Here is a 27,360-nt window from a genome sequence, read left to right as displayed (position 1 = left end):
AATGTAGCCAGGAAGACCCTCAAGACGGCTGCCTGGCAGATGTGACCTATGATGAAACCAGAAGACCACCCTCTGGCCCTTAGATTAGTTTCGCCCAAGACAGCATTTTCTGCCCTTTTTATTTCTTAGAACCTCTCTCCCTCTGCTACCCGCCCCCCGCTCTGATAAAGTTCCACACGGTAACCAAGGCACACTGACAGGAAGAGAGGCACCACGCCGGTTAATTCAAGGGCAGCGGCACCACGCCCTCAGCCACAGCGCAGACCCCGGCGTCTCTACCTCGGTCAGCAGGCGGTACAGGAGGCCAACGATGGTTCTTGATTTCCCTGTTCCAGGTGGCCCATGAATCAGACAGATCTTGGCAACCGCCGGGGAGTGCTTCACCATGGCATACGCGGTCTCTATCGCTTTCTTCTGGTCTTCGTTGAAATCTTTTAAGAAGGCCGTCTGCACAAAAGACAGGAGTGAGAAGGACAGGGCAAGACCCCAAAGGGCCCCCCCTTAATCTAAAGCCACTTTCACTGTTGGAAAGGAAGGGGCTGTGTCTGTAGGCTTTGGCCCAGCAATGAACACAGTGCGTTTGTGTTGGGATTCTTAAGATGATGATGACAATCAGCTGTTCTATACTTCTCTGCTATTTCTTCTTTGGTCCTTCCCATTTTAGTCAACTCTCTCCTTAGACAGGAAAACAAGTGATACAGTGGAAAGAGCATGGATGTGGATGCAGAGCTGAGTCTAAACCTCAGTTTTACACACAAGCTAGGGCTCTTAACACTCTTAACCTCTCTTAGCCCCCAACTTTGTAGATCTGGGGCTCCTTAAAGGGTGAGAACTGACTGAGATGGCGCATGTGAAAGCCCGAGCACACTGCAGAGGGTAAAAATATTACGTTCCTTTTGCCTTTCTCTGTGTTAACTTCCTGGAATTTATATGAAGCTCTTCCAAAGAGATATGTGTACTTGCAACACTCAATTCTCCTACGCCGAACTTTAACCACCTAATGACATCAAGGCAGAATGCTCACCTAACATTTTAATGCTGCTCTTCAAGCACACTTCCAATTCTTTACAGTACCACACCTCTCTCCTGAGGAGGCAAGCTGACCCACTAACACACACTCTGCAACACCAAAGACGACTAAGCACTAAACGACATCCTTGTGCACAAAGTATGTGTTCTGTTGTTGACATAGGAATAGGCAGCAGATACCCATGACATGATGCGTTCACATCCTGACATGAAACTTTCCCTGTGATCATACAGTCATCACTCACAATTCTCTCAGACGTTGTAGTTAGTAGATCTTTTGTACAGAAGTCCATGGGGTTTGGATTCAGAATAGCTCTGGCCAGTTGGTTTCGACTATTCAACAAAGACATTGCTTTCAACTTCCTTTGTGTAGTTACCAGAGAACTGATTACAACACATCTCACGGTTTCATTTAATTTGACTGGGAAGTTATCCTGCGTCTGGATAGAAAGGGAACACTCATACTTCCCATTATGCACTAGATCAAGAAAGAGAAAAAGCAATTTCAGTTCCCAGTGAGTAACAATGTCCAGTTAAAAAGGCTAATCAGAACTGGGTATTTTATAACATACTAGTTGCCCGGTGCCTGAAATTCGTGCACATTAAAAGGGGATTAGAGGAAATAATTTAATATTGCTACTTGCCCTTTCTCTATAATAGAAGTGTCAGAGATGAAAGAAAATTAGTAAAGTGTATATGAAAACCTTCCTCCTGTCAGAGTCTGGGGCGCACCATGGGACCCAGAGTCAAGTCCCTGCCCACCCACATGCACCTCAAAATCGCGTGAGACCCAGACCCGGGCGGGAAACGCACCCTGAGGTCCCCTGTCAAGCCTTGGTGGGGCCGTGGCCTGAGGTCCCCTGTCAAGCCCTGCCGGGTGGGGGGACACAACCTGAGGTCCCGTCAAGCCCCATGGGGGCGGGGGAGGGTGTAGCCTCAGGTCCCTGATTGCTTGTTAAGGCTCCTTATGGGAACTTGGCCTCAGCTGTGGGTGCAGCCATCTTTGTGATGGACTGATGGTCAATTAGCATATTCCCTCTTTATGAGATAGGATGGTTTTGTATGACGTGCTATACAAATAACTCACTCAATAACTACTTCTTAAAGGCCTCCTTAGAGCCGGCAATGTTCCTCTCCTCAAGAGGCTTCTTTTCTCAGCAGAGAGGCAGACAACCGATAAACACATCCGGCGGTGCTAAGCAGTGCTCTGAAGAGAGCAGCAAGGGGATGAGGGCGTGCCGGGGGTGAGGGAGGGGTCGCGGCAGACAGGAGTCAGGGAAGGTCTTCCTGATCAGGCGATACTTAAGCAAGGACTTGCAGAAGGGCCACTCAGGAGGCTCCTGCAGTCATCCAGGGACAAGTTAATGGCAGGGTGGACCAGGGTGCAGAAGCAGAGTTGGGGCCTGGGTTCGGGGTACATTGCAAAGGAAGACTTGATAGGATTTGCTGATGGATTAGGTGGGGAGTGTAAGATGAAGAGGCTCAGCCTAGTAAAGGAATAGCAGATGTTGGATGAGGTTTGCAATGTAGAGATGTCTGATGGTTGGCTACATGAGGAGTTCAGGGAAAGAGACTACTTTAGAAATACGCATTGACAAATGTAATCATTTGCAAGCGTCAGATGCACGCCTGTGTCCCGTTACTGCTCTCTAAATGCATCCTACACCAAGACTGCGCTCTGGTCACACTGACAGTAAGCACGGCCTGCTACAACGCAGCCTGATGCTGAACTTGAAGGAACTAGTCGCTGTTTTTAAAATGTGATGCAAAAGGCAAAGAATAATAAAATCATGTCTCCTCCCTGGGACTAAGAAAGCATCAATGTCAGAAAGGCAGCCTGGCCTACAATAGAGGACAGGCACTTTGCAGCCAAACAAAAGGAGGCTGCAAGTCTGGACTTACATTTAATGATGAGCATGACCTTGGCTGCAGTACTTAACATGCCTGAACCCTCACTTCCTGACGGGTGGGAACCAATACTTCTTACTGCTTTGCAGGACTTGGGAGGATGATAAATGTGACAGGAAGGATAAGGCACACAGTAGGTGCTCATTAAATTCAAGCTAGCTTTTTTGTAATACTAACCTAGGGAAAGAAGTTCCTACAACCCATTGGATGGGGTGATGTAAACAGTAAACCCCTCACGTTGCCTCACATTTAGTCATATGTTTAGTCTTCACATTCATAATGAGCCACAAAGCCAAGGTTGAAATGTGATGTAAGATATAACAGGTGACTTACAGATTGTCTGTTTCATAACAAATACAATGCAGATGAAGAAATATACCACAAGGAAAGGACATTTCAAAAGGAAGCTTTTAAATTATAAGTGTAGAGCAATAAATACTGGACCTTTTCCAGATGAGTCTAGAAAAAATAAAAGAGGACTCTGAATGGCAAGTCATCAACCTAGAGGTCCAATCCTATCTAATAAAAGAGTAATATGCAGATTGACCATCACTCCAACACACAAGATGGCTGCCCCCATGTGGTCAAAGATCCTGCCCCCATGTGGACACAAGATGGCCAGCAGGGGAGGGCAGTTGGGAGGGACCAGGCCTGCAAGGGAGGGCAGTTGTGGGCAATCAGGCCAGCAGGGGAGGGCAGTTGGGAGGGACCAGGCCTGCAAGGGAGGGCAGTTGGGGGCAATCAAGCGTGCAGGGGAGGGCAGTTAGGGGTGACCAGGCTGGCAGAGGAGGGAAGTTGGGGGTGACCAGGCCTGCAGGGAAAGGCAGTTGGGTGGGACCCAGGCCTGCAGGGGAGAGCAGTTGGGGGGGTACCAGGCCTGCAGGGGAGGGCAGTTAGGGTGACCAGGCCTGAAGAGGAGGGCAGTTAGGGGCAAACATGCTGGCAGGGGAGCAGTTAGGCATCAATCAGGCTGGCGGGGGAGTGGTTAGGGGGTGATCAGGCTTGCAGGCAGAAGCGGTTGGGGCAATCAGGAAGGCAGGCAGGCGAGCAGTTGGGAGCCAGCAGTCCTGGATTGTGAGAGGGATGTCCGACTGCCCGTTTAGGCCCAATCCCACCAGGATCGGGCCTAAACGGGCAATCAGACATCCCTCAAGGGGTCCCAGATTGGAGAGGGTGCAGGCTGGCCTGAGGGACACCCCCCACCCCGCCGAGCACAAATTTCGTGCACCGGGTCTCTAGTGAATGTATAATTGACCCTTGAACAACACAGGGCTTAGACGTGCCCAACCCCCTCCTCGCAGTCAAAAACCCAGGTATAACTTTCGACTCCCAAACACTTAACTATTAATAGCCTACTGTTGACCAGAAACCTTACCTATAACACAGTTGATTAGTACGTATGTTGAATGTTACATGTATTTATACTGTATTCTTAAAGTAAGCTGGAAAAACATAACGTATTATGAAAACCATAAGGAAAATACAGTTATAGTATCTAAAAAATCCGCACATAAATGGACTCACGCAGTTCAAACCTGTTGTTCAAAGGTTAAATGTAGAGCAAACACACGGCTGGGAAAGGCGACTTGGGGGAAACCAGGGTGAGCTGACAGCTGGGACGTCTCCGCAATGTCTCATAGGTACTTACTGACTGGCGTGCGGCGGAATTTCTGGACATAAGCACAGTGATAGTCACGGGAAGCTTGGATGGAATTCCGCTCCATATCTCTCTTCTCGCCTTTCAGTCTCTCAGGAACCAAAAACACCAAGTCATTCTCCTTTGGATGAAGCTGTTTAGACAGTTCATATTCCTCAAGAAAAACTATAGGACAAGAAGAAGTCAGCCTTTATCTTAATAGAATTGTTTTAATTTTCAAATTATGAGAGGAATTTTATTCAGAAAGTCACGGAGGTAGTGGAAGAGAGCCAGCTGGCCACAGAGAAAGCTGCAGAAGCCGAAGGGCCCGGGAGCTCCGGAGAGGGCACGGCAAAGGGAACCTCGTGCCTGGGAAGCAGGGAGGACGGGAAGGCCAGGGCGTGCCCCGAGGGAATCCGCCCCGATTATTTTAAGGGCAAATCACAGGAGCCAAAGCCCGTGCCAAGTCCCCGTGCGTAGGCAGCACCAGCGATTCCCACCCACTTCAGATGGGCAGTCTACAAGTACTGATTGCACAGTACCGTCACGTTTCTTACAAACTGCTAAAAAGCCCAAACAGATGAAAACACAACATTTAACATTCAGAAGTAGCTGAAACATTTACTTCCCTTGAAGTTTAGTTTAGTTTTTAATCAAGAAATTTTATCTTTTGTTCCCCACTTTCAAACCCCCGGGGAAACCCAGAAGCAGATCCAAGCACACCTCAGAATGCTGAGCCTACTGGTGGCGTTTCAAACAGGGAAAGAACAGCTGAAAGTAAATGGGCTGGGAAGACAGAGCAAGCACCAGGATAAACATGTTCAGTGCCACTCGCCAAATCCAGCAACAACACACTGAACTCAAGCATGAAGTCCTGGCATGAGGCAGACTGAACCACTAAACCAAAATGCTTTTCAAAATGCAGCACATAAGAAGTATCTGTTTGAAGTCATCAGAGAACAAACACAACAATGAAGAATTCCTCTGCTGAGATCCAGAAGGGGCCAGCCCCGCATTTCCCTAGAAACTCTGAGCTATTCAGGGAGTGGCAGCCGGGTTAACCCGGGACGACCTTGCTCGCTGGAGCACACCCGCGCCTTTCTTCCCCCGTGTGTATCTTTCCCTTTTCTCCCGAAGTCCTAAGGGTCCCCACGAGACTTGCAACCAGGTAGAACAGCCGCTCATCCTGAGCTAACCCCCGAACCTGGGTCCAAGGCCCCCTTTCTCTCTGACTACCCAGTGGCTGACAGCAGCCCTGTCTTGGCTCATTTCTTTGCTGTAACATTTCTCGGGAGCCAAAGCAGAGTCTCCCCGCCCCCCTCCTCCCCCAGGCTCTCCTGCTGCTGCTTCTGCCCTAATTCCTCCCCAGCTTTAACAGACATCCTCTAAAAACACATAAAGTTTTTAAAAAGACAGCAGCTGGAGTCCAGGGCCTGCCCAGAGCTGGGTCCTGGTGGCCCTCCCGCTGCAGGGTGGGCCCATGAAGGACCACACCTGAGGGTGAAGCAGAAGTAAACCTGCCTTCCCGTGGGCAGCCCAGCCTCACGTGCCCTTGGTCCTTCAGAAAAACTCAGTCCCTGAAACCAGGCCCCACGCCTTTTAACACGGAAAGCTTAATCTAGGGCGATCCACACACAGGGCCCGGGATAGCTCTGCACCCGGTGTTAGCGGACACCTCTTCTAGGTGTTAAGGTAGTATCTTATGACCTGCAGCCGGCACAGGCACGAAACACACACACACACAATGCATTTGTTATGTTACAAATAAATTCTTACAAAGAATAAAATAAGAACTTTTAGGACATCACTGAGAGTCAAAATGCAAGCCCAAGTGGCAGAACGGCTTGCATCAGATTGTATGAAGAACCCCTTACAAACCAGTAAGAAAGAGACAACAGAAATAAAGCAAGCTGGAAAGGAGCCTGCAAAAGGCACTTCCCCCAAGAGGTTATTGAGGCACCTACCAACCCTATGAGAGGGCCCCACTGACTAGTACAAAGGCTATTACTAAATAAAGCCAACAGGCCATCAATACACACACGGTAATGGTGAAACTAACACGGCAATCAACACAGACGTGTTGGTGAGGCACACACTCCTGGGGGAGAATCCGCCCAGCAGGCATGGCGTTATCTGGCCAAGCTGAGCTTAGGTATCAGAGACCCTGAGACTCTGCAGTCACTTCTGGACAAAACCTCCCTAAAGGAAACGCCCTCACAGTAACCCTGAGTGACCACAGTAACATCACACATGAAATGCTGTGTGTGAAGTACCCAGCAGGCCGAGGCTGCAACCCTCCGGGAGGCCTGTTCACACGGTGGGCCCCTGGCATCTGGGAACGCGTATTTCGAACAGTTCTCTTCATTTGCTGACGAGAACGCTCACTGTGCCTAAACTGTGTGCAGAAAGAATATGGCTTATGCCAAACACCCGCTTTCCTTCCGGAAGTCAGGAATGCAGGCTGGGCAGAGGGTGCTGTGGGCACTGAATGCCAATGAGCTTCCCTGTGGGTAAGATTGCACCTGAGCCGGCAGGACTGGGGTTGGGCAAAGAGTGTCCTGCGTGACCCCATTGGCAGAGAACTCGGGAAGCGTGCTCCCAGTTTCCTCGTCTTCACCCCACGTTCTCTTTCCCTTTGCTGATTTTGCTTTGCATGCTTTGCCGTAATTAAGTCATAGCCACAAGCATGACAATATGCTGATCCTCTCAGCAAATCACTGAACCTGGGATGGTGTTGGAAAGCCCTGCTGGGGAAAATGTCTACCAACAGTGACAATGTGATGCAGTCATACAATCACACACAGGCTGTCCCGCTGACGTGTACACACTTCAACAGCTGGTAACTCCATCTCCACGCCTTCCGCGTTTAATTAATTTGAAAAATGGGTGAAGCCAGACTAAGCTTTGAACAAAGAAAATTTATCCTAACCCCTAACCGGTTTGGCTCAGTGGATAGAGCATCAACCTACGGACTCAAGAGTCCCAGGTTTGATTCCGGTCAAGGTCATGTACCTTGCTTGCGGGCACATACCCAGTAGGGAGTGTGCAGGAGGTATCTGATCAATGTTTCTAACTCTCTATCCTTCTCCCTTCCTCTCTGTAAAAAATCAATAAAAAATATATATACAAAAAAATTACTCTAAGAAAAAAAAAAAAGAAAAGAAAATTTATCCTAAAGTGCCACTAGACTTTTTTTTATGGGGATACATAAAAACTAGCAACAGTCGACAAATTGAGGGCACACAAACACCGAACGAAATGATTCTTGATGTTTATGATTCCATGCTTCACATTAGCAGCAGTGCCTGGACCAGAACAGTCAGTTTGAAAACAAGTGCTGACCAAAAAAAAAATTCAGGAGACATATATAATACTTTCAACAATAAAGAAATTTTAAAAAATCATTTCTGTAGATTCTTTTAAATTTTAAAAATGAACTGTATAGATGAATGCCATATAAATTAGTGATTTAAATATTTAAAACAAAGCATCCAAATGAAAAAGAAAACCTCCCTAAAGGAAAAAAGCACGAAGGGCACACACCATTATCCCTGCCCCCGACCCCCAACAGTACAACTGACAGGGAAGATCTGGGGGCAAAACCACCACCTCCAATGAGATCCATTTTCATATATAAAACTGAAAGAGTTTAAATCAGCAAATGCGGGAGATATACATTCTTACACCCAATAACAGAAGTGAAAGTGATATTCCTTTCAGTAGCAGAGGCAACATGAGTCAAAGTCTCAAAATGTGCTGCATCCTGTTTGACCCAGCACAAAGATTCATTCAGTGTTTATATTAGTGAAAAACTGTAAACCATGTGCACATCTAACTAGCAATTATCGGTTTAATGGAACTAGGAATATGCTTCCAATGGCATAACTCCAAGTACTAAACATGCTATCGCTGTTTAATAACTCTGAAAAGACGTCTACAATATAGTAAATGAAAATAAGTCAAATGTAAGCTTCATGAAGGCAGGAATTTTATGGTGTTTTTTTTTTTAACATCTACATACCCAGCATCTATAATCTTATGATCAGATAGTGTATACCAGGGGTCCTCAAACTTTTTAAACAGGGGGCCAGTTCACTGTCCCTCAGACCGTTGGAGGGCCGGACTATAGTTAAAAAAAAACTAGGAACAAATTCCTATGCACACTGCACATACCTTATTTTGAAGTAAAAAAACAAAACGGCAAAAACACCCGCATGTGGCTCGCAGGCCGTAGTTTGAGGGACACCTGGTGTATACAGAGTGGGGCAAAAGTAAGCTTACAGTTGATTGTATGAAAAATAATGTAGTTATTAATTAATAATACAAGAATAAACTTTCGGTACTCACCATTGCAAACCTACCTTTACCTCACTCTGCATAAAGCCACCAGAATGGTGGGGTTGTCTTTTTCACCGCTGGCTCACAGCACCTAAATCTATAATGAGCCTTTAGTACCTGGCCCCCAAAACAGATACACGTGCTTTTTTCTTAGGTGAATCTATGAAGGAGGATGGATTTGGGGGAGCATTTCATAATGCTACTGTGATCACTCATGTGTCCCTCAGTGTTTTTGTGAGGGCGTTTCCGTGGCGTGTGTCCAGAAGTGGATTGCGGAGTCTCAGGGTCTCTGATACCTAAGCTCAGCTTGGCCAGACAACGCCATGCCTGCTGGGCGGAATTCTCCCCCAACAGTGTCAGAGAAGTCACACCCTCTGTGCCTCACCAACATGCTCTCATTTCAGAGTTCTGAATATGTGGCTTATTTGTAACTGATACATAAATGCAATTATGTGTCTTACACTGATCATGAAAAGATAGACAGCAGGAATATTTACTCAGAATCTATAAAACTATTATTACAACCCACCCCTCACCCCATCTCGCCCCTTCACTCACCCTCTCTCCCATGCCGAGCTTCCATGAACACTTTGCCTGGGGTATTCTATTTACAGAATGATTAAAACCATAAATGTTCTATTCATAAATGTCCCAGTAATTATCCTCATTAAGACTTTAAACATATTCTTTGTAAGAGGTTACAAATTCATCTTAAGAAACCTATGCCCCAGAAAAATCAGTGATACTTCCTCAAATAGAAATGTCCAATTATTATATGATATGCTCCAAGTTACTTAAGAAAGAACTTACCCACAAACTCCCAGTATTTTTTATATTCTGCAGGAAATTTTCTTAACTTCAACTCATAGAATTTTCCTTTGTTTGGAGAGTTGATCCATTCCTGTGCTATCTATACAAAGCCAAAAAAAAGCAAATGAAGAAAACATTCTGGAAAGCCAATGCTAAACAGCAAAATTTCCCAAAACCACAGCAAAATCCACAACCTAGAATCCCAGGTGACAGAAACACTAACAATTAATTGGGGATTCCAGTTTCCTGATCAGCACTAAGGATCTTAGAAGTTGCCGCTCCATCCGAACAAAGTAAAAAACTGAACAAAGCGAAGCATCAACAACTCCTCTTCCATTCAACAGAGAAGTGAGGTTGCTGCCCACAACACTGGGGACAGGCAGGTGGATCCAGACCACCACACTCACAGAGCAGACCCCGTGAGTGAAAACCCGTCAGGTAGGAACACCTGAGCTCTCACTGACAAGTTGCTGGAGGCTTGGCATGGACAACTCGAATGTTAAAAACTCTAGGCCCCAGCGGGACCCGGGAGGGGGCCCAATGGTGAGCTTTACCCTGGGAGCGCTACAAGGGGCTCAGTGCACACTGGAGAAAGTCCCGCTGCTTCCAGCAGCCGGAGCGGAAGAGGGTCCATTCTGAAACCCACCAGAGCATTCCACTCCGATCTCCTTCACAAGGCCTGCTGTGGGGGATATTCTACCGGGGCCTAACTGCTGGGGAGAGTGAGAACCTCAGACATCGGGGGGAGAGAAATAGCCAACTCAGCCGCTCTGGCCTCCGTGTCCCACCTAGGACGTGAGGGCCTGCCAACGTGCACATGCTCAGTCCAGAGGCGGGGCGACCACGGGACTCCAGACACTGGCCCTCCCGACACGCCCCACATTACTGAAGGCCTGGTGACTGCTGCTTCTGTCACCAGTATAGCATGTCCACCTTCCCACAAAAACTGCAAGGCATGCACAAAGGAAAAACACACCATTTGAAGAATAAGCATGAGAACCAGTCAGATATGGCAGGAGTGTTGGAACTATCAAACCAAAGAATTTTAGAAATTGTAGTTAATATGCTAAGAGTTTCCTGGACAAAGTAGACCATGTAAGAATAGGTGAGTAATGTAAGCAGAGATATACATGATAAGAATAATCAAAGAGAAATGCTAGCGATCCAAAGCACTGGAGCAGCAATGAAGAACAAGAAGGCCTGTGACGGGCTTATTGTAGACTTGGCTGAGGAAAGACTGTCTGAGCTCGAGGTTATAGCCACAGAAACGATCAAAGCTCAAAAACAAAGGAAAAAAACAACAGCATGTCCAAGAATTGTCAGACAACCGCAAAAGTGCACCAGACATGTAAGGGGAACCCAGAAGAGGAAGGAACAGAGAATATTTGAAGCAATAAGGACTGAGAGTTTCCCCAAATTAATGTCGGACACCAAATCCCAGATCCAGGGAGCTCAGAGAACAAGGAGAATAAATGTCAAACAAACGAACAAAAATCCACACGCCTAGGCCAGCAACGCTCTTGGGTGCTAACACCAAGAGAACCATCAGTTGTTTTCCTGAGGTTCAAACCTAACTGGGAATTGGGCATTTCATTAGGCAGTCCTCGTCAGGGAGTGAGGGAGAGAGAACCAGGCTGGATGTGCTGGGGAGGGGAGGGAGGAGCTGAAGGGAGAGAGCAGCTGCTATAGTGAGTAAGAAACTGGAAGGACAAATGTGCTAAGAGAAATGTAGAATTTACTGTTTTTTGTTGCTCAGTGTAATTTATCCTTTGCCACCTCTCCAAGAGAATGTGAGTAAAGGCCTCCATTACTTAAAAAAAAAAACACACACACAAAAAAAACCCCAACTCAGCCAGTGTGGCTCAGTGGTTGAACATCGGCCCATGAACCAAGAGGTCACCGGTTTGATTCCCAGTCAGGGCACATGTCTGGATTGCAGGCTCAATCCCCTGTAGGGGGGTGTATAGGAGGAGCTGACAGACATTATTCTCTACTAGTGGCCCAGTGCACGAAATTCATGCATGGAGGGGAGGGGTTCCCTCAGCCCAGCCTGCACCCTCTCTAATCTGGGACCCCTTGGGATCGGGCCTAAAACGGCAGCCAGATATCCCTCTCGCAATCTGGGACCGCTGGCTCCTAACCACTCATCTGCCTGCTTGCCTGATCGCCCCTAACTGCCTCTGCCTACCTGCCTGATTGCCCCTAACCCCTCCGCCTGCCTGCCTGATCGCCCCTAACTGCCCTCCCTTGCTGGCCTGATCTCGCCTAACTGCCCTCCCTTGCTGGCCTGATCTCGCCAACTGCTCTCCCCTAATGGCCTGATTTCCTCCGCAACTGCCTCTGCCTGCCTGATCTTGCCCCCAACTTCCCTCCTCTGCCAGCTAATTTGGTTCTGATTGGTCAGTTTCTATGTCAGTCAGCGTCAAAAGCTCTGCTTCCTTGGCAGCCATTGGCTCCTCACAGTTGACCCAGATTTGGTTCTCACTGGTCAGTCTCTATGCCAGTCAGTGTCAAAAGCTCTGCCTCCTAGGCAGCCATTGGCTCCTCACAGTTGACCCAGATTTGGTTCTGATTGGTCGGTTTCTATGCCAGTCAGCATCAAAAGCTCTGCCTCCTAGGCAGCCATTGGTTCCTCACACTTCACCCAGATTTGGTTCTGATTGGTCGGTTTCTATGCCAGTCAACGTCTTTGGGCCTATCAACAGGGCCTGATCAGAAAGGTGGGCTGATCAGCAGCCCTGGTGGAGACCTGGAGAGAAATGGAGGCACAGCTGCTGCCCAGACTAGGAGAGAAAGAGAGAGGTAAGTGCTGATCAAAAGCTGCTACAGAGGCAATGGATCAGTCCCTGCTTCTCTCTTCAGGCCTCTCTCTGGCTCTAATTCGCAGCCCCCTCAGCAGCCCCATGGCAACTTAGTGCTAATACAGGACTGACTTCCAGTTGGTCGAGCCTTGGTTGTTACTGGTCATTATGACCCAGGGTTTTTATATATTAGGATTCTTCTCTCTCTAAAAATCAGTAAAAACATATTTATTTTTTTTTAAAAGCAGATGGAAGACTATCGCCTCTTTGCACTGACAAATGTGTCTTCCAGGGCTAGTTGAATTGTGCCTGTAGCTCCAGAGGGCAGAGGCAAAGGAAACGTCACCGCTGGGCCGCCAGCATCTCAAGCAGTACCTGGCACAGATGTCTGCTTCAAGAGAAACATAGAAGCAGCAGCACCCCGAGGCCAGCTGTTTTAACTGCACTCCATTGCTTACCAGGGTCAAGAAAAGAAGCAACTTCAAAGCCTGAATGGTACAATTAAAATCCATACTTACTGTTTCAAAGGCATTCAGTAGCAACAAAGGGAAGAAAACATCGAAGTAATCTCCACAATCTTGAAATCTGACAGGCACGGGTCTTGAGATGGCCTGACAAAGACTTGCTGGGGGCCCACATTGGTCAAACTTCACAAACATCTCATACTTCCATTTCAAGACCTCTTTGACAAAGGTGTCAGAGATGGACTGTGATGATAAGAGAATGTTGACCGGAGAAGAAGAAAAAGGTCTGCTTTCAGCAAACGGGAGTTTGAAAGCTTGCCTGCTGGAATTATTTGGAGTTGGAGAATGAAGAATATTGTATATACTCTTCGGTTCTGCCCTTGGCTTTGGAGAGGCAGGCTGTGGTACTTTTGAAGCAGGCTGTCCTCCATTTGACTTATTTCTTAGGCCTGGAGGTGCCGAGGCACTTTCCAAAGACTTGGAAAAATTAGCAAGTCGTGAAGTACTGCTTGAGCTAAAAATCTTCGTAGTGGAAGGTCTCAAAGGTTTAGACGCAGAAAGAGGCAGGGCAGGTTTACGAAAGACATCTTCATCTGCTGCTTTAGCTTCAGAGTGTTTTGAGCAGTATTCACCCTGGCTTTTCACAGTTTCCACACAATCTTTGTACTTACATCTTGCAATACTCAAAGATTCTGACTGAGGCCGATTTACAGAATCTTCTACCTGAACACTTTTCCAATGGGCTTCTTCAATGAGTCCATCATCATCATTCTGCATTTGTGAACATAAGTCCATATCTTCGGGATCATGTTGTGTTAAAAAGATATCATCTCCTTCCATATCACTGTCGGAGTCAAGCTGTCCCCTTTTCCAAGTTGGCACCTCTAAATGATGTCCAGTCAGGTTGCCACCACCTAAAGGGTGCTCCGGAGTACAGATCGTAATTTCACTGGTTGTTATTCTTCCATTTAACACAGGGGAACTACAAGGGCTCAAAAGACAAGCATCACCAGCCACCTGAGAAACATATTTTTCTTTCCCAGGTCCTTGTTCAGGAGATACACATTTTATTGACTGATTTCCACTACTGTTTGCCATGACCTCAGTTCCTCCCTTGTTACTGTCATCTGACCTACCTGTATCTGGTATAACACTGTCAGAATTCTGGGCCGCATGTGGTCCGGCTCTTGTCGTGTCTGCACTGTCATAAAGTCCTTGTCTGTTTCGATGAGATTTGTCTCTCCTCTGCCTTTGAAACTGAAGATCTTGACTCACGAGCAGTTTCTTATCATTCGCAGGAAGACTCTGAGGAGAAATTAGTTTAGTCTTTTTTGGGGTACCAATTTCTCCAACAATTTTGCCATGGTTGCGTAATTTATCTATACCGTCTAAAGATCGCTGAGACAACTCAGCTGCCCGACGAGGAGCCTTTTTCAGACCAAGTTTCTCAGCCACTGAGGTTGGTTCAGGACGCTGGCGAGGTTTTTTTGGTAGCACGATAGCAGGAGTGCTCCTGCAACTTATGTAATTTGAACCTTTATTCTGCCCTTTTTTGGTATCTGAATGTGTTTTCTTAGGTGTTTTAGAAACTGAGGCTCTCCGGTCCACTTTGGAGTAAGTTCGATGCTTTGGAGAGGACTTCTTCAGGGAAACCGGAGTGGCTCTCTCAGCACCTGAACCGGGCGATGTCCTTATGTCTGCAATTTCAGTATCATTTCCACTTAGATCTCTCTCATTAAGCGTATCAGATTGGTCCTTATTTCTGACAGAAGATGAAGGCCTTAACGAATCTTCAGCCATTGTTTTTTTTAATTGTTTTCTCTTGTTTTTTTTTACTTGAATTTCACAAACTTCCTCAACAGAACTACCATTTTGTGGTTTTGCATGGTGAGTGCCGTCTGCTTCATTTTTGGTAACTTCTTCAGACATAGGGTAATCTGTATCATAACCCCAATCATTTGTGATATCTGCTATATAAGTCAAACATGAAATTTTTTCATCCCCTTGAACTGAATTCCCATTGTCTGGTTTCTGATCTTGCCAAACTGAAAACACTTTCTGTTGGCTTTCAAACTCAAAAACCTGAGAACCAGAGTCCTCAAACTCCTCTATCTTTTCTTCCTTTGTTGGCTTCATGTCCACATTCATATTAGCTATTGAAGTACCCTGCCCTGGCCATTCTTTCTCAATGCACATTTTATCTTGTTTAGTGTGTTTCTCAAAATCTGGAATTTGTTCATCATCATCATCTGAAATAATAATAACTTGTCCCCTGCAGGTTTCCCTGACATGATTTTGGTTGGCTCTGAAACTTCTTTTACCTTTTACTTTTCTCTGTAATTGGGATGAGCTTTTTTGAGTTGAATCTGATGGAAAATTATTGACACTGGCTTGAGCTATTAAAGATAATTTGTGGAGGTCTCTGTCTATCTGAGAATCTGTTAAGGTGTCACACTGAGGACTGCTAGGGGCCTGTTCTCTCAGGTCAGAAGAAACCCGATCAGTGCTCTTATTAATCTCCTTATCTTTTGATCCAAGTAAAGTCACAGGATCTTTACAGGGAGATGTTTTAGGCATGAAAGTAAATGAGTTAAAATCTTTATTATCAACATGACATTCCTGTATTTGACAAACATTTTCATGGGAAGAAGGAACATCTAACTCTTCCTTCTTCAACTGTTTCAGCAATAAACTGTTATGAAATTTCTGTCTTTCAATTTTATGATCCAGACTATCATTAGGGTCTAAAGAAAAGTTCTGTCTGAAGCCATCGCCTTTCTGACCTGCAGTATCTGTCCTTGAACAGAAATTCTCACGGTCGGAGACAGTCACGTCTCCCTCTAAGTCCACAGTATTTTTGACCAAGGCACTTTTCCTGTTTTGCTTCTTTATTACATGGGATAACTTAGCACAAATGTCACTTTTCTGTGCCTTAGTTTTTGCTTTTGAGGTTTTGCCAACAACATCATTCTTTAGAGAGAAATCCTCTTTTGATGTGGGTGCCTTTTCCAGAGAATCAGTGTTAGAATCAGTCAACAAATGTGCTGACATAGTTACTCCTCTGTCACATCCCTCTTCTGGATCATTTCTTGAAGTACAGTTCTGTGGTGTACAGTAGGAATTATTTTTTACAGACTTCTGCTTCCTTGTGTGTCTTTTAACTTGATCTTGGGTTCTTTCAGTGGAACGGTTTTTACTACTCTGCTTTAAGTGTGACTCAGCTGAGAGATGGTCTTCTAGTTTCAAATCTTTTATGTCATTTTGCTCATTACCTTCTTTTTCTATAGTGTTACTTGCTTTGCTTACTATACTACTCGCTTGCTCTTGACATACATCAGCTTTCATTGCTTCTTTAGAACACGTTGGGCTGCAACTTTCCAGACAGGGGATGTCTTTTTCACACGCCTTCCCTATTTGTTCACTTTCTTCTTTACCATTAGAGGCAAGAGAGGTTTTACATGGAGGAGCCAGCTCTGCCAAAGCAGTATATTGAGGCATTTTGAGTCTTATGTTTCTAATAATTTGCTTTAAACAAGTTTGTAATTCTTGCGTTTCCTGACTAGTCAACTGCCAACCTAGAGATAAATTTTTTCGCAGGAATAAGTTGAGCTTATCCCAGAATCGCTTACAAAGAGTCTGCTGCCCAAGCTGATAACCTTCTTTAAGGAGACTTCTAATCAGCTGCACACAAGCGAGTTGTACAGAGTTAGATGGCACTGAATGCAGTGACAGAGACGTTATCACTACTGCTCCTTTGGAGCCACTGGCAGATGACTTCTCAGAATTTCGTGCAAATGCAGTAGTGGGAAGCTTGGCACATTTCACAATGGCGTCTACCCACTGCTGGGAGCTAACCCACAGCAAATGCAAACATTTTTTACTTCTATGTAGTTCAATCACCGAAACCAAAATTAGTAGAAAAAATTCAGTGACTTTGTCACACATCACAGTTGTTTGGTTGAGAACATCTTTGACTTGGGAGTACAGATGGTGAATGACCTCTACTATGTAAGCCATACCCAAATCATTAAGATCCATGAGGGATTGAACAAAAGGGATGAACCACAGAAATGTGCTGTTGTGAACACGCATGTCTTGACCAATATCTGACTGAAGCACGCTGGCTAATGTTTCCATTTCTTCATACATGTTAGGACAATAATCTGGGCAAATGGCTGATCTCCACCCTGAATCCTAAAATGAAAGAAATACTGACATTCAGACAAACAAGCACTATTCATGACAAGGTTAGCACACAAGTTGTAAACAAAAAAATACATGGCTCAATTTTCTGATTTTGGTTTACACATAACCCCAAGAAATTGAAAATACAGTTCAATTTTGAGGTGCAGGTTTCATGTAATGGTAAACTTACAACACTTCCATGTACTCTGACCCTCTTTCCATTAGCTGGTTCTGATTTCAGTCATGTCACTTATCTCCCCCATACCCAGAAACTTTCTACCCTTACTAACTGCACTTAAAAATTAATTTTCCAAAGTGTGCACATTGTAGTTTGTGGGGAAGCACGGAACTTAGTTGGAAAGTCTGAAACTCCAAAAGGTCAGAACCCCCAATGGGAGTTGGGGGCAAGCACCCTGCCTTGATTTTTCCAAACAAGTGTGTGTCCATGTGAGCCCCAGGTGTTTATTAGAATCTTTATGCTTAGTCTTTAGATGTCCTTGTTTAAAGGACACTACAGACATATGTGTCTTCCTCAAGGATGCTTACCCTACTGATAGTATCTAAAAGTTAATTTTAGTTCAAGCTGCTGTTGCAATAACAGCCTAAGGAGACAGGCCAATGGGGCTGTCTGGTTCCTATAGCCAGGCAGTCCCTTAGTCATCTCTTTCACAGCAATTGTGTGTCGGAGTAATCATTCATCCACAGCTCAGGGTCTGCTGGTCAGCCCCAGCAAGTGGTGCCCTGTGTGAGGAATGCAAGGAGACATGGCAGAAACCGCAAAAACAAAAATAACTGTGCAGTAATTGGAGCCTGCTGGGGATTTCCAAGTTCAAGGGGATTGTTTCTCAGCTAAGGTTTCACAAAGGGGCAGCAGCTGTCTGCTGAGCAATAGCAATATATAAGAGTACTTAAACAGTTATTGAAAGCAAATGGGGCCTTGGTTACAGAAGAACAATTAAAGGGCCTGTGGCAGACTGTTATAATTTACCTTGGTTCCCTGGTCCTGGAACATTAGACCTTAATCTCTGGGAACAAGCAGGCAGAAATTTAAGGAGAAAATGAGTGCCCTTGTCATCATTAACTACTAGAGGCCCAGTGCACAAAATTCGTGCACTGGAGGGCGGGGATCCCCTCAGCCGAGCCTGTGCCCTCTCGCAGTCCAGAACCCCTAGGGGATGTCCACCTGCCGGCTCACTGTTCCTTACCACTCGGCTCACTGCTCCTTAACACTGCCATGGAGACGGGAGAGGCTCCCACCACTGCCACTGCACTTGCCAGCCATGAGCCCAGCTTCTGGCTGAGCGGTGCTCCCCCTGTGGGAGCACACTGACCACCAGGGGGCTGCTCCTGCATTGAGCATCTGCCCCCTGGTGGTCAGTGTGCATCATAGCAACCAGTTGTTCCACCATTCAGTCAATTTGCATTTAATATATAGGAAAGATGTGGGTTCTTGTTCGAGCTGCACTATGCCTACTCCATATGGAAGATCAGAAGCCTACAAAACGCCAGGAGCAACTACCATCACTCCCTCCTCCTGAAGTAGAGCCTGTAGTATCTAAAGCCCCACCGCTAGAGGGCATATTTCCCGATCCTCCACCACCATTGTAGGAGAGTTCATCAACTAGATCCTCGGTTATGGGATCCTGTGTCAGGCAAGCCATGTTAGAAGAGCTTTCGGCTTGCCCACTTATGCAAGACCAACAATGTAATAGGATTCATGAGCCACTCTCCTTTAATATTTTTAAGGAGATAAGGAAAAGTACCAAAGAAAATGGAGCTAACAGCCCATTTACAAAAGGGACTCTAATTTATTAAGTCTGGTCTGTGGGTTATGCGTAGGAGTGTCTCTGTTGATGGTTGTTTTGTGTCTCTTTGCTATTTGGTTTTGCTAGCCAAGCAGTCCCTTAGCCCTCTATTTCACAGAAACGTGTGTCAGAGTAATCATTCATCCGTTGCTCAGGGTCTGCTGGTCAGCCCCAGCAGTGGTTAAAGCCCATTATTTCTCCTGTGCACAATACATCTGGTTCAACCATAAAGCCTTTATGCAGCAACCGATTCGGGATTAGCTACATGTCATAAAATCAGCAAGTCAACTAATTATGTAAAACATGGTCTTACAATGCAAAGGTTATAGAATGTCATCTAAATGCTCAAAATATTTTATACCTTTTTGGTCTTTTCTGGGTTATAATTGTACACAATCTGGCTGCAAGTCACCATATCATCCAGACACGACTCTGGTTCTGACTTGGCCCTTAAATATTAAGAAAAAATAGAAATTACATAAATGAAGGGGGAAAGAAAACACCTATTGTTAAGATACAACAGAGTTCCTAACAGATAACTTTGAGATCCTGACACATTATGGAACTAACCTCACAGAGCTGTTCCGTATATTCTGGATCTCTCTATTGTAGCTTGCATTGTCGATAATGGTCTGAAAGGCCTCAATAGGATCAATAAGTTGACCCCAGACCTTAGATCCCAGGCGATCCAAAATGACCATGAAACAGTGCAATGCTGGCCAGAAAGGATCTTCACTATCATCTGAAATACAATAGAGTTATTGCCAAATTACAAAGCAATTAGAAAAGATATTAAAATATACTAAGAATTAAGCATCTTTATCTTAAAACAAAGCAGCAAGTAATTGAAAGCAAAGCACTGCCAATTTCAGGTTTTAAAAAGCTGGCAAGCCCTGTCTAGCATGGCTCAGTGATTAGAGCATCGGCCCGAGAACCATAGGGTTGAGGGTCCTGGGTTCGATTCTGGTCAAGGGCATGTACCTGAGTTGCAGGTTCCCTACTCCTGTTGGGCTGAGTGCAGGAGGCAACCAATTGATGTGGGTCTCTCACATCAATGTTCTTTCTTTCCCCTCTTTCTAAAATGGAAAAAATATCCTCCAGTGAGGATTAACAACAACAAAAGCTGGCAAATTTTTAAATAGTTTTTGAATTTTTTCCAAGCAATACTCTATGCCTCTGTAAAAAATTTTTAAATGGAGAACAAATTGATATACTTTCCCACCATTTGCCACATCTGAAGCCATCTTTTCTATCCAACTCACCTTCTCCCAGAACTCCCTTCCTTCAATAAGTCACAGAAGAGAAGTAGAGGAAAGAAAAACTTGGTATTTCCAGATGTAAGCAAAGCCACACAACCTTTACCCACCCAACTGCAGCATGGCTTGTTGGAATCTACTTCCCTCCAGTGGCAGGAATTCTCATGACTGACAAGCTCTAACCTCTAGTCCAGTGGTTGGCAAACTCATTAGTCAACAGAGCCAAATATCAACAGTACGATTGAAATTTCTTTTGAGAGCCGAAAACTGACTTCTGCACAAGGGCCACGAAGTTTCAATCGCACTGTACGTGTGCGCTCGCACGTGGTATTTTGTGGAAGAGCCACACTCAAGGGGCCAAAGAGCCGCATGTGGCTCGTGAGCCGCAGTTTGCCGACCACTGCTCTAGTCCTTTCCCTCTTCTCTATCAGACATGCAGTGGCAAGATACTGCCCCACTCAAAGACCTCCAATTGCTCCTTAATGTCTTCTAAGGAAATTCAAAGTCCTCAGTCAAGCACTTAGCCTTCCTCTATTGCTCTTCTCCAGCTTTATCTGTCACCCTCCCACAATCACTCCCTAGCTACAGCACAAATAGCTGGCTTTTTCCCCAACAAGAACCAGAATGCCTTCACTATCAGGACCATCCCTCAAAGCCCTATTCACCCGGGTCCAGCTCCAAAGCTTCCGTCACACATTCCCCAGCCACGTCATCTTCTACAGTACCCTTCCTTCGGAGGCAAATGCTCCGACTCTGTGACAGTTGTTTTGTAGTCACCCTGAACCTCCAGTTTTATTGCCCTCAGGACGCTTGGAGTCTAGCTTTTCATCAGAGTCAGTCATGTAGACCATATCATGTTCTTTTTTTTAACGTATTTTTATTGATTTCAGAGAGGAAGGGAGAGGGAGATAGAAACATCAATGATAGGAGAGAATCATTGATTGGCTGCCTCTTGCACGCCCCCTTACTAGGGGATCGAGCCCGCAACCTGGGCATGTACCCTAGACTGGAATCGAACCTGGGACCTTTCAGTCCACAGGCTGACACTCTATCCACTGAGCCAAACGGGCTAGGACTCATATACTTTCTTATGCTCTACTATAGCTGACAATGTCTCATAACTGTCAAATTAAGGAAAAATGTCATCAGTTAGGTGAAGACAAAAAAAGTTTCAGAGGTGTGGCATTCTGAAGGTTAGGGGAGCAGGATTAACAGAGAGAACAAAATTATGTGTGCAAGGCATTCAGAAAGAAATGCACAACTTATGTAGTAAATGCCGGCAAACAAACTCGTAAAAACCTTAATTAGGAATAATCTAGCAAAAAAGAATAACATTTACATATTTTAGAATCTCCCACAAATGAGCTTATATCCACACTGAAGTTGCCTAAAGGGAAGTCAAAGTGGGAAAATTATATTCACAATGTTTTTGTAGGGTCTGGCTGCTTGGTCTTTATTACAGATTCAGTCCTTCATAAAGGAGACAAGATGAGAAACACTTAAGCACAAATCCTCCCTTGATACAACCATGAGCGAAGGAAAGCTGGTCTGATGATAAACATGACCACACGGTCCAGACCTATTTTCTGGATTCTCTGAGCAGCGCTGCCAGCGCAGGTCCTGTGGTGCTGCACATGCTCTGTAGCTGTACTGACTGCTCAGTACAGTAGCCACCAGGCACGTGCGGCTAAGTACCTGAAATATAATGAGGGGCCTGAAGAACTAACATTTTACTTTCACTGTAATTTGAACAGCCACATTTGGCTAGCAGGCACCATGTTGGACAGTGAAACAACAGAGAACTAAAATGAAATGAAGAACCAGGAAAAAAGGAAGACAGTGGGACAGGGAGACTTTCTGTACAATTTTAACTACGTTGCCATTAGAAACTTACCTCCTACAGACTCTACTCTTAACTCTACCACTAACCGGTGTTTCACCATGTAAAGTAAGTGACTTCCCTGGGCTTCCATCTCTTCTTTTATGAAAGTTGTTGAATTACACTCTAAAGGTCCATTCCAATTTAGGATTCTGCATCTGTGACCTAAACCATAAAACGTTTTCTTTCCTCCACACTATATACACAATTCTTGCAGTGACACCAGTATTTTAAAAGTGCGTCATCATCAGAGCATTCAAACGCACTTAAGGAATCAAGCGTCTTACCTTCTGTCTGCTTCTTCATGGTGTGAAGTATTGACTGCATGAAATCATTCTGTTTGTCTGAGCCCAGCAACAGTGAATCCATGGCTTGCTCCTCGAGAATGGTCAGCAGCATGCAAATACCTGGAAGATTGTTGACGGGTTTCTTTAATGGATTAAGTAGCACCACCCTCATGCTTCCTCTCGTTCAGGTGGCAAAGAATACCAAGGCAGAAAGATGAAGCAAGCAGAATCAAGTTTCTCTAACATTTAACTCTGATGTCTTCACAGACATCTATTCCTAAGTAAAAGGACTTCAGACTAATTTGAGAATAAAATGGGAACATGGTATGAATTTGGTTAGAAAACAATTTCTAAGATGACTACCACACAACCTATATTTCATCATGTCTAAGATGGCTTCATTTTTAAGATCATCATATTTCAAGTACCAACCACTGCCAAATAGAACCCACGACTGCAAGACTTCAATTCAATAAAGCAGGGTGTAACTACTTTGAGTCAGTTTAGAACTTGTTGAAAACCAAAGCTAGTATCTCTTCCTATCAGGAAATATTTTACAGATGGAAAAAGAGGCATTAAACCTTTTCTTAAACTAGATCAAACCCTATCGAAGTCAACTACTTTATCAATATTTTTAAATCTAATATTGTTTCAAATAAAATATCTATTTGCTATACTTGAAAATGTAAATCTTAGACAGATTGTTTCTAGGATAAATATTTAAAAACAAGATGTAGAGTTATGTCAATTTAATGACAAAAGAATTGGAAACTATGAAATCTGTATTTAGCAACTCTGAAAAGATTATCCAAAGAGATCACTTCTTTTGCAGGATACTCCTAAGAACTACAGGAAAACACTAAGGCTATTTGTGTAGTACAATACTTACCTAACCAATAGTTCTTGTAGTTGGAAGTGTCATACATGTGTGGGGGCAGGATGATCAGTTTACCCTTCTCAAGGACAGAAGTAGTATAAATGTCTGTATTTTCTAAAAGCCCCAACTCAATGACTTTAAAAAGGCAAGTCAAAACCTCTTGTAAGTCATAATAATCGTCTCTGTCCACTTTTCCCAAGCCTTTGGCAGTCAGGATAGCCCAGCGACGAACCTGTAAGCACAACACATTCATCACTTCATTCACCAAACCATTGTCTCCATCACCAAAACCTACTTAAGATCAGAGGGCTCCCTATAGATTTTAAACGACACAAATACTAGGTCCTGGTCATCTAGTTCAGCTGGTTAGAGTGTCATCAGACAGGCCAAGGTTATGCGTTCAATCCCTGGTCAGGTGCATACAAGAATCAACCAATGAATGCACAAATAAGTGGGACAACAAATAGATATTCCTTCTTCCTCCCTCCCTCCCTTTCCTTCTCCCTTCCCTCTCTCTCAAATCATTAAAAAAAAAAAGACAAAGACAAAAATAATTTTTTTTTTTTTAAAGACACAAGAGCTTTGGCTGGTTTGGCTCAGTGGACAGTGTCACCTGCAGACTGAAGGGCCCCAGGTTCAATTCCAGACAAGGGCACATGCCCTATCATGGGCTTGACTCCCACGGGGGGCATGCGGAAGGCAGCTGATCAGTGATTCTCTCTCATCATTGATGTTTCTCTCTCTCTCTCCCTTCCTCTTTGAAATTATTAAAAATATATTTTTAAAAAATGTTTTTAAACACAGAGCCATAGTCAGTTTCTCAGTGGTTAGAGCATCAGCCCATGATCCGAAGGGTCATGGGCTCAATTTTGGTCAAGGGCACATACCTGGGTTGCAGGCTTGACCCCCGGCTCCAGTTGGGGCAAGTGTGGGAGGCAACCAATCGATGTTACTCTCTCACATAGAAGATTCTCTATGTCTCTCCCACTCTCTTCCACTCTGTAAAAAAATCCATGGAGCCCTAGCTGGTTTGGTTCAGTGGATAGGGCGTCAGCCTGTGTACTGAAGGGTCTCGGGTTTGATTCTGGTCAAGGGCACATCCCCAGTAGGGGGCATGCAGGAGGCAGCCGATCAATGGTTCTCTCTCATCATTGATGTTTGTGTGTCTCTCTCTCTCCTCTCTCTCTCTCTCTCCCTCCCCCCCCCTTCATGTCTGAAATCAATCTTTTTAAAAAAATTAAAATTAAAAAATAAAATCCTACATAAAAAGGCTAATATGCAAGTTGGCCCCTTGACCGTTGTCTTCTGAGCTGAAGCAGCACCTGTCAAAAGTATTCTGACAAACATTTTAAACAAAATACGCATCGAAACCTCCAGCAGCTATCCACACGAGCAAAAATACCGGTGTCCTTCCGTCGTCTAACACTCATACTCACCATTTCGTTGGGATGGACCAAAAACAAATAGATTCCGGGCTGTTTCTCAAAAACCTGAAAGGAGCAATTGGCTTGTTCCATCCGACAAAGTGCTTCAACACATAACTCATCTAAATAGAAAAATAAGGCAGTACACATAAGACATACATTTTCTCAACTTACCGAGAGTACCTAAATCTGGCCCCTTCGGTTGTTTTGTAAGTAAATGAAAACCTGTCCCTTGTAAATGTAGGAACACTATGTACCTGTCTGAAAGAATAACTGATCCCAGTATGGTTCCTATGAATTATTCTGACTTTACTAGTACATACATTTTTTTATTTTTTACTCCTGGCATCATCATCTCCATAGGGTACCCTTTTACAAGTATGGTTATAGGTCCAATTCCATTAGAATTTTACATTTTGACTCATGTGGACTTTATCTGGTACTGGAACGATAAGGAAAGTCAGCTTCCCTCCCTCTCACCCCCATTGGCTATGTCAGTGGCCGGCAAACTGCGGCTTGCGAGCCACATGCAGCTCTTTGGCCCCTTGAGTTTTTAGCAAAGGCCAGCTCAGGAGTATGCTAATTAAGTTAATAACAATGTACCTACCTATATAGTTTAAGTTTAAAAAATTTGGCTCTCAAAAGAAATTTCAATCGTTGTACTGTTGATATTTGGCTCTGTTGACTAATGAGTTTGCCGACCACTGGGCATGATGTCCTGCTCTTATTTATAAAAAAATCCATTTTCTACACTGGTTTGAAATGCTACCATCATAAGACACTAAATTCCTCAAATACACCTGGTTAATGACTGGACACTTCACTGCTCCACTATGTGAGCACTGTTCTAACTCCTGCTGCTTTATGGAAATGTCTTCATTACTCTTTCAAAACAGACTCATACACTCACTCTATCAGATGAAGCAACTTTAGTTTAAGCTTCAAATAACATTGGCAGTAGCAGTGGCTGGCGTGGGGAAGAGGGATAAAGGCTTGAAAAGCATGAGGGGAGCTCTGGGCACTGACATCGTTTCTTTAGCGGAGTGGTGGCCACAAAAGCTGTGTTTGGTGGTGAAAAAATATCAAGCTTACATATTTTCCTGGATGTAGTATTCTTTAATAAATATTCTAAAAATGACTTGTTGGAATTTAAAAATCTATTTCTAATGTATTTAGATTTAACCAAATCTTTAGATCAACTTTCCAGTTTACTGACATAAGTTAAAAAACATCACAAGAAAGCAATGAGAGAGATCCATAATGTGCATATTCTATAGGGCAACTCCAGTCTCAACAAGTCACTTAAGGACGAAAAGAGCCACACCAACAAAAAGGTGTGTGGGCATGTGGGCATGAACAGACTCTTTTGGATTAAAAGAGATCTAAGAAAGGAGAGCCAAATGTAATGTATGATCCCTGACTGGACTCTATTTAAACAAACCAGCCAAAAACCATATTTTGTGACTGCTGGAAAAATGTAAATATGGAGTAGATATTAAATGTGTTATTTTGTTAGATATGATAGAGCAGGAAAATGTCTTTTACTTTTAAGAGATTCATATTAAGAAATGCAAACATAAACGACCAAAATCTAGGCAGCCATTACATACAATGCCATAGTGATTACTGAAAACCACTGCAGCCCAGTGGGTCCCAGACAGGCACGATTCTGCCTCTCCACAGCCCTGCCCTCAACTTCCAAGGGGCATCTGAGCACTTTCTGGAGAGATTTTTGGTTTTCACAAGTGGGGTCGGGGAGAGTGGGGTACTATAGCATCTAGCAGATGGAGGCCAGAGATGCTGGTACACATCCTACAGTGTACAGGACAGTCCCCACAACGAAGAACAATCCAGCCTACAATGTCAATAGTGCCGGCCGGCTGGCATGGCTCAGTGGTTGTCACAGCTCAATTCCTGGTCAGAGAACATGCCAGGGTTGCAGGCTCCATCCCCAGTGTGGAGAATGCAGAAGGCAGCTGATCAATGATTCTCTCTCATCTTGCTGTTTCTCTCTCTCCCTCTCCATTCATCTCTGAAATCAATAAAAATATATATTTTTTAAAAAAGTCTTTAATAAAGAAATTTAAACAAAAAAAAAAACAAAAAAGTCAATCATGCCAAGGTTGAGAAAAACACAAGAATGAAAATGAACTGAATGAAGAGATGAATAAAACATGTAATAAAGCAAATACAGTAAGATGTTCGCTACCGTGGAATCTATGTGTTGTGCACATGGTGTTTACTACATAATTTACTTTATGTTTGGAAACTTTGGTAACAAAATGTTGGGAAAAATATTAAATATCCTAATTATATGTTTAACAAACAGATTTTCATATAAATAAACCTAAATTCTTATAATTCTTGAAATAATAAAACTGATACAGCCTGTGGAACACCCAAGATACTCACTAACATGCTCATGTAAAAGCAGATAAGGGTATTTCAGGATTTCGAGAAGAGGAACTCGAAGCTTATTTTCAAAGTCTTGGCCAGTAAAGTCAAATGGTTGTGCATCTCCATTGTTGTCTATGATATATAATTCATCATCATCATCTTCGATTTCTCCTTTCATAGATTTTTCAAAGTGATTTACGAGACGTAAGGTTTCTAATTCCCATAAAACCTACAGAAAAAGAAAAATGGGCAGTGTGCTTTATA

The 27,360-nt window shown here is 44.3% G+C and overlaps 1 protein-coding gene across 7 annotated transcripts in view; it reads right to left on the bottom strand.

Moving 5' to 3' along the window:
• The window catches only part of SETX (senataxin), a 58,304-nt gene that overhangs the window by 20,441 nt on the left and 10,503 nt on the right, over window positions 1-27,360 (bottom strand). For 6 of the 7 annotated variants that reach the window (XM_079791224.1, XM_079791225.1, XM_079791227.1 and 3 more), the window contains 11 exons: window positions 27,112-27,325; window positions 24,712-24,821; window positions 23,288-23,507; window positions 22,399-22,518; window positions 19,547-19,718; window positions 19,338-19,425; window positions 13,041-17,180; window positions 9,722-9,821; window positions 4,586-4,759; window positions 1,275-1,507; window positions 280-447 (listed from right to left, as the gene is read on the bottom strand). In XM_079791224.1, the coding sequence (XP_079647350.1) occupies window positions 280-447; window positions 1,275-1,507; window positions 4,586-4,759; window positions 9,722-9,821; window positions 13,041-17,180; window positions 19,338-19,425; window positions 19,547-19,718; window positions 22,399-22,518; window positions 23,288-23,507; window positions 24,712-24,821; window positions 27,112-27,325 (5,739 nt within the window). Of the gene's footprint in view, window positions 1-279; window positions 448-1,274; window positions 1,508-4,585; window positions 4,760-9,721; window positions 9,822-13,040; window positions 17,181-19,337; window positions 19,426-19,546; window positions 19,719-22,398; window positions 22,519-23,287; window positions 23,508-24,711; window positions 24,822-27,111; window positions 27,326-27,360 lie in introns of those variants that run through there. The other variant, XM_079791229.1, reaches the window with a different exon arrangement.

This window comes from Cnephaeus nilssonii, assembly GCF_951640355.1.
Source record: "Cnephaeus nilssonii genome assembly, chromosome: 14".
NCBI lineage: Eukaryota > Metazoa > Chordata > Mammalia > Chiroptera > Vespertilionidae > Cnephaeus > Cnephaeus nilssonii.
This window is presented reverse-complemented; position numbering and strand designations above follow the sequence as displayed.